The sequence below is a fragment of the Rhizopus delemar genome, genomic scaffold, assembly GCF_000149305.1.
Source record: "Rhizopus delemar RA 99-880 supercont3.2 genomic scaffold, whole genome shotgun sequence".
NCBI lineage: Eukaryota > Fungi > Mucoromycota > Mucoromycetes > Mucorales > Rhizopodaceae > Rhizopus > Rhizopus delemar.
The window spans coordinates 2933264-2946723 of NW_027137828.1; the positions used below are offsets into that span (position 1 = coordinate 2933264).

General features: G+C 35.2%; 6 protein-coding genes across 6 annotated transcripts; 3 read left to right on the top strand and 3 right to left on the bottom strand.

The window, feature by feature from the left end:
• Positions 1-1313: 1313 nt before the first annotated feature.
• Positions 1314-1541, bottom strand: RO3G_03390 (uncharacterized protein; the record flags this gene model as incomplete). Its single annotated transcript, XM_067657981.1, has 1 exon — positions 1314-1541. The coding sequence occupies one exon, from the start codon at positions 1539-1541 to the stop codon at positions 1314-1316; it is 228 nt and encodes a 75-aa protein (XP_067514082.1).
• A 685-nt stretch (positions 1542-2226) lies between these two features.
• Positions 2227-2820, top strand: RO3G_03391 (uncharacterized protein; the record flags this gene model as incomplete). Its single annotated transcript, XM_067657982.1, has 1 exon — positions 2227-2820. The coding sequence occupies one exon, from the start codon at positions 2227-2229 to the stop codon at positions 2818-2820; it is 594 nt and encodes a 197-aa protein (XP_067514083.1).
• An 895-nt stretch (positions 2821-3715) lies between these two features.
• Positions 3716-5969, bottom strand: RO3G_03392 (uncharacterized protein; the record flags this gene model as incomplete). Its single annotated transcript, XM_067657983.1, has 7 exons — positions 3716-3723; positions 3800-3989; positions 4036-4281; positions 4344-4421; positions 4475-4855; positions 4907-5785; positions 5922-5969. The coding sequence occupies 7 exons, from the start codon at positions 5967-5969 to the stop codon at positions 3716-3718; spliced, it is 1830 nt and encodes a 609-aa protein (XP_067514084.1).
• Positions 5970-6480: 511 nt separating this feature from the next.
• RO3G_03393 (uncharacterized protein) lies at positions 6481-7750 on the top strand (the record flags this gene model as incomplete). Its single annotated transcript, XM_067657984.1, has 7 exons — positions 6481-6538; positions 6578-6674; positions 6740-6844; positions 6901-7076; positions 7133-7468; positions 7582-7644; positions 7704-7750. The coding sequence occupies 7 exons, from the start codon at positions 6481-6483 to the stop codon at positions 7748-7750; spliced, it is 882 nt and encodes a 293-aa protein (XP_067514085.1).
• Positions 7751-8130: 380 nt separating this feature from the next.
• Positions 8131-11236, top strand: RO3G_03394 (uncharacterized protein; the record flags this gene model as incomplete). The annotated part of the gene is made up of 9 exons (XM_067657985.1): positions 8131-8276; positions 8343-8485; positions 8535-8620; positions 8816-8927; positions 8982-9067; positions 9224-10235; positions 10282-10692; positions 10751-10856; positions 10909-11236. The coding sequence occupies 9 exons, from the start codon at positions 8131-8133 to the stop codon at positions 11234-11236; spliced, it is 2430 nt and encodes an 809-aa protein (XP_067514086.1).
• Positions 11237-12011: 775 nt separating this feature from the next.
• RO3G_03395 (uncharacterized protein) lies at positions 12012-12437 on the bottom strand (the record flags this gene model as incomplete). Its single annotated transcript, XM_067657986.1, has 3 exons — positions 12012-12131; positions 12185-12320; positions 12370-12437. 3 exons carry the CDS (start codon positions 12435-12437, stop codon positions 12012-12014), a joined length of 324 nt encoding a protein of 107 aa, XP_067514087.1.
• Between the last annotated feature and the right edge of the window lie 1023 nt (positions 12438-13460).

A 13460-nucleotide genomic window follows, 5' to 3' on the forward strand; every position in this document is an offset into this window, starting at 1 on the left:
GGTTTCATTCTTAAACTACCACAAAGGAGAGCTATTGCGTCTTATCAGCCAAAGCTCTGGGGTACCTTCTTAGTGCCAACCTACTACTAGCTCGAGCCAAAAAGCCCATTTATTCTAAGAGTTTCAGAGACAACATAAAAATAGTCGATGATACCTACATTCAATACACTTTGATTTGCTGGTAGTTGAACTCTGTAGGGATACCAATTCCTTGTAACGTAAAAACTGACAAACATACTGATGATGGACAGCATACAAAGCTACACCAAAGCTTATGTATGCTTTATTGATTCGAGCAACCTAACTGCGAAGAACCTCATTCCTCTAAACAGCATCATTCTGGGGAAATGAAACATAATTACTAATAAACATAACTGATTTTACAGTTAAACTTTATTGAAGAACAATGTTTACTATCGTTAGGCTAAACAGATTTACTAGTTTTCCAAATCAAATCTGAATCTAGGCTTGCCATTGTTGAAAGCGACGATTGCTCTCTGGACATCCTTCATTGGATAAGCAGTAATTCAAAGCATTATATTCTTTTCAGCAGCAAACTCGAGCATTCTTCGATTTCAGCGCGTGAATCAATAGCAGAATCATGGATATAAATTCGCCTTAAGATAAAGGATAAAGGCTGTACTACTGGCAAACCCCAAATTGGTACTTTATATTGATAAAGTGACTATTAGAGCTTAATAGACCAAGATAGCGTAGCCATTGAAAGTCTGGGCTAGCACCAGTGCAAAGGATCAACATGTGTCATTTTGCCGACACAAGTAATGGCACATACAATTTCGTGGTCGACAACACAAGGGAATAGCGTAATACTCCCAGGATTCGTTTAAGGTGTCGTATCTGAAGAAACATCATACCGGTAATAATACATAACTTTTTTTTAGCCTCAATTGGTCACTTAATAAATTTATCGTGTTCAGTCAACAACCTGTGACACTTCAGTCTTCCTTTTACAATTGCCCAGAACTATTCAATTGGATTTAATTCAAGCGAGTATTGGGGGGCAGATACATCACTCTATAACCGCGACTTCTGTTACGGTTGCGCTACGGTTACGTTACGGTTCTGTTACGGTTCTGTTACGGTTCTATTACGGTTCTGTTACGATTAAAGTGACTTTTATTTGTATAAAATAAAATAATTAAAACCCACGTGAGCACATAATCACTTTTGCGATTGAATTGCCTGAGCTAGATCAAGAAATGTGTAAAGAGCTAAAAACCTTTTTGATAGGCAAAAAGGAAAAAAGACAGAGAAGGGAAGAGGAGAAAGGAAAAGTATGATAGGATACTGGGTTAGTTCTTGCTGAGCCAGTTCACCAACTTAGTTCCAAGAGAGGGAGTTTCCGAAGGGATCTTGCCATGATAGAGGTAGTCGAGTTCGAATAGAATTTGGCAGATAGTAGGCCAGCGGACAGCCCAGGCTGAGTGAGTTGATGAGGAATGTTTGAGAGCACCGTTCTTGCGTTTGGTCGATAATTTGTTTAAAAGGAAGGACAAGGGATCAGGTTCGGTGGAAGGCATTTGTAGTCGTTGGTGCATGTGTAGGCACCGAATCGCATGAGAACGGATGAGCATGTCAGTTGGATGGTAGACACACAGCTTAGGTACACCGCCCGGTAACCAACCAAGGCGCCAGCGTACGACTCGGCTACGTTCAATTGAAGTCATTGGTAACCAGAGGATAGGGTCAATAGTTGATTGTGAGCGACAAGCGGACAGAAGCTTTGTGCGTGTACGCTGACAATTTTGGTGAAACAAATCCTCGAGGTATTTCCGACAAATAATTCTGAACGTTTGGCGATTGAGATGTTCTATGTCTTGGTTACAGCATACTCGCCATAGAGGAGATGAAGTGAGATTGTACCAGTAAGAATGGCTTGCAGAGGTTCGAAGATATGGTAGTAACCGAGAAAACAGAGTGTCATCAGGTAAATTCAGAGATCGAAGTATGAACTTAACTTGTAGGATATGGACGCGATTTTTCATTGAACGTTGGCTCACCAAATGGAGCATCACTTGAGTTGAAGAACGGGGACCGCCCCCAAAGATTCGGCGTAGACACTGGTTCTGACAAAATTCGATTGTTTGATTACGGTTCTGTTACGGTTACGTTATGGTTACAGTCTTATTATGCGGAACTCTAAAGCTACAACTACGCAATGGTGCTTTTATTGGATGGGAATACAAAACGTTTTCTCAAGAGCGTATGTTGAACTACGAACAGATTTGCAAGATACTATCTGAGGATCAAGAAGTCATCGACGTTATAACCAAGGACTTACTGAACGTCTATGAAGATTCTTATACACTTGATTCAGCTCAAATTCTAACCAATGGAGTAAGCGTTACTTATACACCACATTTAGCAGTTCATTCTGCTTTGCCACCTATCATTATACAGTTTCACCCACATGCCAGTCAAGATATAATGATAAACGCCATTGATCAATGCTTTCAAGTTTATTTGCGAAGCAATCAGCTCCCAGTGGTATTGCTTATTTCTTCTGACAAAACCTCAAAATCATTTTTCGACCCATTTGTACAATTACAGAGCAAATCGTATCTGTACCATTTGCCAAATACTGTATGGTCACGTAAATGCCTATTAGTATCTGAGCGCTCTTTTGGTCAAGGTGCTCCTAAAGACGAAAATTTGAATGAACTTGTTGCTCTGTCGATGTGTCTTCTTCAATATGAACAGATAATCGCAACGCTAGGTAGATCGCAAAACGCTGCCATCCAGCATCTATATGATAAATACAAGACCATTTTTGATCCCGATTGCAACAACCAACTTTGAGAGTAAGATTTGTCCCACTTTTTTCCATTGTAGTTACTTACTACTTCATTGTTAAACTTTTATAGGGCGTTACAATTCTTCAATAGACCGCGTGGCTGCTTCAGGCCATTCACTTACTTGGTATAGAGTCTGAACAAATAATTTGGCTGATAGATTGTATTAAAATAAATACAAGGGTTAAACTAGATGAAAGTACTTTTTGAAATATGCCAAAATGTGGTTATTTTTGCTAATCTAATCTACAATAAAGTGAAATAAAATAGATGGTTCTTTTTTTTATTGCTCTATCAAAAATCCTTTTGCGAAAAAAGAGGAAAATGTACAAAGTAAAAGAAACAGAAACAGTAAATAAAATACTTGCGCTACTACCCTATGAAGACAAACAGTTTACAGTGCCTAGTTTTACTGTCCTAAATTTTAAATTTTTGTCTCTTTTATTTTGTGAAAATCTTTTTATGAAGTGTCCGAATAATTTCCGGAAATAGTGTAAATTCTAGTATATGAGCAACCCAAGACACAGCTTTATTTCCGTCCCATTTCTTCTCGCCCCAAAATATTTCCTTCGCCTCCACCCCTTTCTGTTGTTCCTTTAATGCCTGCTTCAGCAATAGAACCAAGTATTTTATCGTGCGTTGATTCATTTCTCTTCATCTCTTCTCTTTCTCTCTGTTGATCCTTTGTCAGCTGATCTGTTGGCTTGATCTTTAATGAATCCAGTGCTTTGCTGAATGCCACATCAAAATTAGTGGGTAAATGGTCAAGAAGAATAGATCGTTTTAAGATTAATTCTGTAGACACTTTTTCAGGTGTAGTTCTTTCAATCACAATACGCGAATCGTTATTAGGTATAGGGTCCAGCCAGAATTGATATACAGTGCCTGCAACGTAAAGCTTTTCATGTAACTTTAGTATAAAAAAAGGAGCTTGTATAAAAAACTTACTCTTGGGTTCGACATACTTTCTAAACAGCGTTTCCTACATTCAGCTATTCTTTTAAATGCGGCCTTCCATGCGTCATTCTCAAGTTCATTAGCCCAAACTAATTGTCCAATGCCAATGTTTTTTGATGCTTCTGCACCTGCTAAAATAAGCTCTTTTACATCCATCATGGAACCATAACTTAATTTACTAACAAAATCATCTGCAAATACAACAGACGTAATTTGGTCCTAATTTTATATTAGTATAAGCTTATGTTATTTCTTATTAGTTTACCTTATATTTATTGGCTAAATCTAAGCTTAATCCACAGGCAGGGGCATAACCAAAGCATTCAATTGTAAAATCTCTATCTTTTCCTTTGCGAAATTCATTGATATAATCTGAAAGCATAATAGTTAAAATGGCGCCTGTAGAAGCACCAAGACTGTGACCCACAATATATAGTGATGTAGTAGAATGCTTGTTCACATAGGCAATTAATTTAGGCGCCACATTACGAAAGAACCAAGCAGCGGAGGACTACATATATACATATATATCAACCATTGCAAAATATTGATATTGTTAGCTTTACTATTTACCTTCATTCCTTTATGTACAATACCACCTTTCCATGGTTCATATTCACATACAAGATCTGTCATAGTATCAAATGTACTCTATATATAATAGTGTTACCACAGTTACATTTTAAGATTATATTCATGTGTACCATTGTTCCCCTAATACTAAGTACAATAGCATTTAATTTTCTATCTCTGGCAATAAAGTAGCTTGGTCTAAAAGCTGCCCCTGTTCTTAATTCATAGGCCAATAAATCTTGTTTATCAATATTCAGATGCTCACAAATAGAGAGTGCGTCCGATTGCTCTCTCACAGCATCAGAAAAGATGCCGTTTCCCTTGCCAATAAAATTGAGCCCCTTCCATCCATAAGAAGCCATCGCATACCTCCACATGTACGATGACATTTCAATTTCCGAAGCATCTTGTACCAGATCCCAAGTTCTATCTCTAGGAAGATCAGCATAAAACTTTTCAACCACAGTAAAGCCTGCTAATATTTGTAAATTGGATAATTCAAATCCTTGTCCCTAATCAATACCGTTATACTTATTGTTGTCTAGTTTTATTCTTAGACTTACAAAAGCAACGAGTAGTTTCCCAATTGCTCGTAGCACTTGGTTTGTTTCTTTTGCCATCGTCCATGAACCTAATGTATTCAGTATCGGAAAAGACTTTAGCCCTTCTTCTTCTTCTTCCAGAACATTCTTCTCTAGCTCATCTTCCTTTAATGTGCTGTGGCTCTCAACTGTAGCTGATCCATTACTAAATGAGAAACTAAATAAAGAAGAAAGTGAACCTAGCAGTGATGCCTTGTTTTCTTGTTCTTGTTGTACAACAGACAATGTGCTTGCACGTGATCTCGATAGGGACAAAGGACGTTGCTGTTGCTCCTCTGTACTACTATCATCGGGAGCATCTTGCCCATCATCTGCTAGCTCTTGTTGTTCGAATTTGTTAAATTCAATATCCTCATTCGACTCGCGCTGACATTTGAGCCGTTTATTAAATTCCTCGATCAACTCACGATCGTTCAATCCAATCGCCATCTGTTGTCGATCAATCAACTCGTTCATCTCGCTCGCGTCCAAGGAAGTTTGCGTTGTATGGACACGATATCTATACGCGATCTGTGCTTGAATAGCACCGACACCAGATGTCATCAATGTCTTTCGGCTTACTTGAGAGGTGGCACCAATTGCGAGTCGTTTTTCAAATATCTCATAGTAGCTCGTAAAACACTCGGGCATTCCCTCCAAATACATTAAGCGAATCTCAGCTCGTCCGATATGTTTGTCCCAAAGGAATATCTGGCTATCGTACAGGTCGAGTTGGATGGTATCAAAGAGTTGGTTGTGATAAGATACTTTGAGTTCGAACCCTTCATTCCAGTAACCTTGTGGATATTCTGATATAGATGTTTGATGTACTTGGTCTATGTGGATATTAGCTACTATTAACTTTTAATTAATTGTTATAAACCTCCTAGCGTGATAATTATATAAGGCCGCTTGACTGGTATATTCAAAAAACAGCTATTGATAGTAATCTTTATAATGTAAGTTTCTCTTAGAGTTCTATTTCCGTACTACTTACTCGCAAGATTCCCGGTAACAAGTTTGTTTGTGTTGAAATCCTCGACATGATTTTTATGAATTAAATGAAAGGAAGAAAAAATAACGGTGAAGTCATGATAATCCTTCCAATTTTGGATAACACTGCATTTTAGTGGTGTTTTAATTGACTTGCAAATAAAAGGGCCTGTCAATTTTTTTTTTCTTGTAATAAAATGTTTTTGAGGTCAACACCACGATTATCGACAAAATATTATTTAAAACGACAAGTAACAACAAAATAATTCTTATATGAAGCGAACAGTGTTCTTATTGTTATCGTTTGCTAGTGTCGACATTCTTCTGTGTTGGCTGTTCAACAGTGTTTAAATACAATCGACAAACATAATTCAGAAATCAATGCATTTGTTTCCATAAATAATAGACAATTTCTAGAACAAAAAGCAATAGAATCAGATAATAGATACAATGAAGGTCCAAGCTTAGAATATTTAAACCGAGAAACAAAAAAGATTGATTGATAATATAGGTAAAGCGTTGAGTCCCATAGACGGAGCACCTATTGCTATTAAAGATAACATATGTACAAAATCTCTTCCAACTACTTGTGCCTCGAATATGCTGAAAGGTTTATATGGAGTAAGCAAGACCAAAAAAAGCATATATTAATTTATATAGATTTCACTTCTCCTTATGACGCGACTGTTGTTCAATTATTAAATGATGCCGGTGCATTGATTGTTGGAAAGACAAATATGGACGAATTTGGCATGGGGTAAATAGTGGGAATGATTAAGAGTTTACTTATTAAAACTCGAGTAGATCAGCTAATGTACACAGTGCCTATGGCCCTGTTATAAATCCTTATGATTTGAGTGACAAACGAGTAGCAGGTGGAAGTTCAGGAGGAAGTGCAGCTAGTGTAGCAGCTAACATGTGTAGAGCGTAAGAAATGAATGCTGTTCCTGATTGAATTAAATAAAAATGACAGTGAATGTTAGTGCTCTAGGATCAGACACAGGTGGATCGGTTAGAATGCCAGCTTCCTATTGTGGGGTTGTTGGGTTTAAACCTTCTTACGGTCGTTGCTCTAGAAACGGATTAATTTCTTATGCGAATTCCTTGGATACAATTGGCATATTAGCAAAGACAGTCAATGATTGTTCTGATGTTTACAGTAAAAAATAATTATACAAGTTACACAATTGTAATTGCTCACATACCTTGTGATAGATATTATATCTAAATACGATGAATTAGATCCTACTTCAATACCTGTTGAATTTAGAAATGAGCTGGATGAAAAGGATAACGAATTGAAATCTAAATGGCAAGAAAAAGAGGATCTAAGTGGATTAGTAGTTGGTATTCCACAGGAGTTTTACGTGGATTCGTTATCAGACAAAGTGGTTGATGTTTGGCGTAAAGGAATTGAAAAATTAAAGAATCTTGGAGCAAAGATTGTGCCTGTATCTATGCCACATGTACCATTAGCTTTGCCTGCTTATTATATAATTGCATTAGCAGAAGCAAGTTCTAATTTAGCAAGATTCGATGGAATGAAATATGGTAAATAGAAAAGTTCTAGATTTTTGTTTTTTGCTTCAGAAATTCATCTTTATTTAAGGTTATCGGAGTAAAGAAGAGGAAGAAGATCAATTATTATTTTCAATCACACGTAGTCAAGGATTTGGTGCTGAGGTTCAAAGACGTATATTACTTGGAACTCATGTTCTTACAGCTGGGTAGGCACTATACTAAAACAATAATTAAGTTATACTCTTATATTTATGACTAATGATAGAACATATGAAACATTATTCTTACCAGCACAAAAAGCAAGACGCTTAATTCAACAAGATTTTGATAATGTATTTAAACAACCCAATTTACTACACAATCAAGGTTTCACACAGGGCTCAGCTCATATTCTATTAATTCCAAGCGCAACGTCCGATGCACCCATTTTAAATAATAGAGATGAATTGGTCACAGAGTACATGAATGATGTGATGACTTTACCTGCTAATTTAGCAGGAATACCTGCAATCACAATACCCTTTGGCCAAGATAAGTACCCCATCGGCTTACAACTCTTGTCACAATATGGTTACGACCAATTCCTTCAAAGTATTGCTCAAAAATTATTAATAAAAACAGATTAATATATTCGGGATCCAATCTTTTTTTCCCTTTTTCTTTTTCTCCTTCTTATAAAGGGCGGCAAAAATATGGATACAACATTTTATGAAAACAACAACGATAATAACACTGGAGGAGGAGAAGAATGTGAAGACCCTCACTGTCAAGGGTGTTTAAAGCCTATTGAGGACGGTTCTGTTGTTCAGTTTGGTGATGGCATTTGGCACTTTGAATGGTACAAATAAGGCTTTTTTTTACTATTACCACTATTTGCTCTTATTTATGCTCCTACAATGTGTAGTTTTCGCTGTGCCAAGTGTCGTAAATTAGTAGAATGTTATAGCAATCTTTTATTATTAAGAGATGGAAGTCCCATTTGTGAAGATTGCTCTTACAGTTGTCATGCTTGTGGTAAAACAATAAAGGATGAAGCTATTATGACAGGTAAAGCATATATTCATAATTGAAAACTTACTTACTATTGTATACATAGGTGAAGAAGCGTATCATGCAGATTGCTTCCGTTGTATTCAGTGCAGTAAAAAGATTGAAGATTTAGTATTCACACAAACTACCAAAGTAAAAAAAAAAAAGAAAGCATACATAGAACCTGAATTGAACCAGGAAATAATTGTATACTGTAGGGCATATTTTGTACCAAATGCCATGAAGCAAGAAAACAGCTTCGTCTTAAAAGAAGAGATGAAAAAAATAATAGCGTAAATTGTTAATTACATGCAGTGATTTATTTACTAATTTTTGTAATAAAAATAGAAAAAATTAGGGGAAGAAAATAGAAATTTGTTGGATGTTTCTTTTCGTTCGTCATCCACGACTTCTATTGTTAATGCCTATGTAGAAGATTATTTGAAGGATCCTGTCATAGGTAAGCTTATATATGCATATATGAAATAACATATGTATACTAATTAAATGATAGATTCAAGAGAAATTACAGAATTGAATGATATTTTACTGGGACAAAGAAATAGTGAAGAAGGCCACTATAACACAATTGAACCCAACGTAAACTCATTAGAATGCGATACAAGCGATGTAAATCAATTAAAACAAGAACTGTTGGAAACAAAGAATAGACTAAGAGAGGTGGAAGGCAAATTCAATAAAATCAAGGTACTATTTTATATATACAACACTATGTATGCTCATTGCTATTATTAGAACATCAGTAGAAAGGCTTTAGATGAATTCCAAATAGTCAAAGAAGGTTATGTAGCTGAAGTGAGCGCTAGAAAAGAAGCGGATCGTTTGAATGTGCGCTTGAAGAGCGAAATTGCTTTTTATCAACAAGCTTCCATATTCAGCGGACCTAGCTTTATGCAATACACAAAAGAAGAAATTGAAGAATTATGTGAAGTTCGCGGTGATCTTGAACAAGCCTGTCATGATTTACGTGCAGAAAGAGATCACCTGCTAAAAGAACTCGAATCTCATTCGAATAACATTGAAAAGCTTCTTGTCAGTCAAAAGCCGCAAGATTTACATTGGGAAAGATTACAACATGCTTATCAACAGCAATTGGATTCGATGCAAAAGGATATGATGGCAATCAAGGACAATTGTGACAAATTGAACAAAAAAAGAGATGCTATGATATCTGATATGGAAATGCTGATCAAAAGAAACAATGATTTGACTCAATTAAATAACGATCTTTCACGAAAAGTGATTGAACGAGAACAAGAAGCCAAGGCACTCATTGCTGGCACAAGCTTTTTAAATGACAATACCAATAATGAGGAATTAAACAAGGATACCAAAGAAGCAAATAGCAAACACAGACGAAATCTGTCTACCGGATCCATTGGCATCGTTCACTCCAACTCAATGCCAGAGATAAAGATAATAGCAGATGCCCCAACCAACATCACTCCCAAGGTAGCACAGAGAGATAGCTTTAATGGTTCAGCAGCTCCCAAACTATTTAAATTCAGAAGAAATGGAAGCATTTTAAACAAGTCGTCTAGAAAAGCAAACAAAAGCGATGATAAATTGACTTCTGTTTCCTATGAATCCACACAACATTCGAGGTCTCTTGAGCCGGTCTCAGAATCTGAAAATGGTAATAAAATTGGAGGGAAACATCATTTTGGTGTAAACAAGTTTCTACGACCTGCCAAGTGTGAAGTTTGCAATGAAAAGATGTGGAGAGTTACAGAATTGAAATGTTCAGGTAAAATAAGAGCAATACATATATTTTATACTAAATAATTTGATAGAATGTAATGTCACTTGTCACTCTAAATGTATGTATAGTGTTCCACAGAATTGCAGTCGAAAGGGTAGCATGGAATCAAATAGTAATGACGACACACGCCATATGTTTGGTAACGATTTAGTCAAACAAGTACAAGCAGAAAAAGGCAAAATACCCCTTGTTGTCGAAAAATGCATTGAATCTGTAGAAGCTAGAGGTATGGATTATGAAGGTATCTATCGAAAATCGGGAGGTGTAGGGCAAATGAGACAAATTCAATTGGCCTTTGAAAAGGGTGAGACTCCAGATCTTATTGATGAAGAAAAATGGAATGATATTTGTGCAGTAACAAGTGTCTTGAAGCAATATTTCCGTGAACTTCCTAATCCCTTGTTTACTTATGAACTTCATTCAAAATTCATGGATGCCATTAGTAAAAAAAAAACCCCCCTATTTTCACCATATGCTTTAAACTAATTCTTGTATTTTAGTGATGGCAAGTGCTACAGAGCAGTTACAAACAATAACTCAATTGATACAAATGTTGCCTATTGAAAACTTTAATACCCTTAAATACTTAATGGAACATTTGCATAGGTAAAGCATTGTTTGTTTATAGGCTTCTTTATCCTGATCCTTTATAAAATAGAGTCCAGCAAAGTCAAAAAGAAAACTTGATGACATCTAAAAACCTTGCTGTTATTTTCGGACCTACCTTACTTCGACACAAAGAAGAAAATAGAGATCTTTTAGAAATGACATACAAGATTGGTGTCATAGAGTTCATACTAAACCATGTCGATAAACTATTTGTCATAGAAACATTAGCTGGAAAGAGCAGCTCTGAAGAAAATCGAAAGGTCCATTTGCCACCTGTTGCTAAAGGTGAAGACTTAAGCAGCGCTTTTGCAAGCTATACTTCTTCTGTTTCTGCTCTTCCTGCTGTCCCTCCAAGAGAAAATGCTGGTTACATCTAAAAAAATGTATATATTGTTATACACGCGTAAATATTCCTTTTATTTTATTTTTGCTCATATAAAGAAGAAATGCGCCCTCTTTTACATCCCACACATATACATGTTAAAGCATTTGATACATTTATAGCAATTTTTATTACAAGCACATGTAAATTATTCTAACCATTAAATTTTGCTCTTCTTTTACTGTATTCATTTTCCATTGTTTGCTCCTCAATTGCTCTTCTTGTAACCTCAATTCATTGAATGTTTACCGTTACAATCTGAAAATAAACTAATGTCAAGTATATTGTCTCATAATTGTTGACGATTAGAAGTTGCGTATATGCAAAGCTTGTATTGTTCATAAATTTTCATCCTTTTTCACAAAAATCCAGAAAAGGTATGTCACCTCTTAGAAAAGATATGCCACGTCTTACGTCGCACTTGTTTTGCCAAATATAAAATATGATGCAAAAAAGAAAAAGCGGGAAAAAGAAAAGAAAAGGCAATAGTTTGTAAACTAAAATTATATATATGACTTTATTAATAAGAACAATCGAGGCTATTTATGCTTTTTGAATGTCTGGATCTTTACCGCTGTTTCAATTGATCAGTTAAAAGTAATGATGTCTGAAGGATGGAAAGATAAAAGAATGGCAGTGAATAAATATTAATCGCTATTTTCTCGAAGAATCAAGGAACAGTGAAGAACACAAAGTACATAAACAAGGCACTTTTCTTTCGTTGATAAATGATGTTTTATTTGAGAATAAATGTATGCATACACACAATGTTAGCCTGGTCCAACCTTAGGAATGTCATGGTGTTCACTAAGCTTCTCGAGCTTTTGATTGAATTCACTCACTCGGTCTTTATGTGATTTACTCGCAGCTTTAGATACTCTTTCCATTTGCTAATGTACAATAGGATTAAAACATTCCTCTCTTAAAGTGATTAAATTGTTACCCTTTGTCGCTTAGTTTCTTCAAACTTGCGTTCTGCTTCAGTTTTTTCTACTTCCTGATAACGTGATTCTGCTGAACCTTCACGTAATCCTCGCTCAAGCTTTTCTTTATCAGTTTTGGATTTTTTCTTCTTTTTTCTAATAATTTAATTATTAACATGCTTGAATTATTAATAAAAAGACCTACTTTATGGAAGAGGAACCGCCTCCTTTAAATTTGAGCGATCCTTTCTTTACTTCGTCATAAGCTGACATGAAGATAAAAGAGAAAAAAAGGACAAGGATAGAATTTCGAAAGAAAGCCACTCATATTAACAGAATACTAAAATATGATTGGCTGAAATTTTTGTTGCCATCATTTACATGTACAAATGCATATAAAACATACTGTATATTTTATACCAATAAACCCTTAGAACTATAAATTTTAAATGCTTATCAACAAGTGAGCCATATTATCTTGTTGAAGTCAATATAAAGCTAAATTTGTCCGTAAATTCAAGACAATCAATCATTAGATTCGCTTTTATGATCAATGTTTTATATTTGGTATTACTTGCTTTAGGTGAGAAACTTAATAATAAAAGAGTAGAAGGGAAAAGAAGACTCGCTTGTTTAGAGAACTTGGCTGAGGAATGTGATAAAGTAACGTACTTTTGTTCAGATTAACAACGTGCATAGGTATAGTTATTTTGTAAAATATCTTTCTTCTTTTATATAATTCGCTCGCTTTTTAATATATCGACGTCCTTTTTTTGCTTTTTTTTCAATTGTTCTTTTCACGTTACTTCAAAAGACGTATAAATAAAAATAAGACTATTTATCTTAATATCCTTTCAAAAAGTAAACTAAACAAACTAAATGAATTGATATAGACTATTGTAATTTATCAGTACATTAAGAAAAGTAGATAGTAAATTACTATACACTAATTTAAAATAGCTTTTGGCTAACTATAATCAGGCATTTTAGGCTAGACAAGATCTGATAAGCTAATGTATAGAATATTCGAGAAAGCTGTAGGCAGACTATACACGAAAGCTGAAAATGATTGTTCATGCAAGCAAGTTGTACTGCCATAGAATAGATCTTAGTGTTAAATAGGTTTATGAGGAGATACATGAGGAATAAAATCTGTATTTAAGCAATAAAAGGTTAAATAAAGGTTGAGTATTTCACCAAAGATAAGTTAGGCTGATATGTAAAAAATTAAGTCCCTTCCAATTTATGAGATATTCTAAAATTAATCGACGGCAATGGGCAATAGCTAATTCTAAT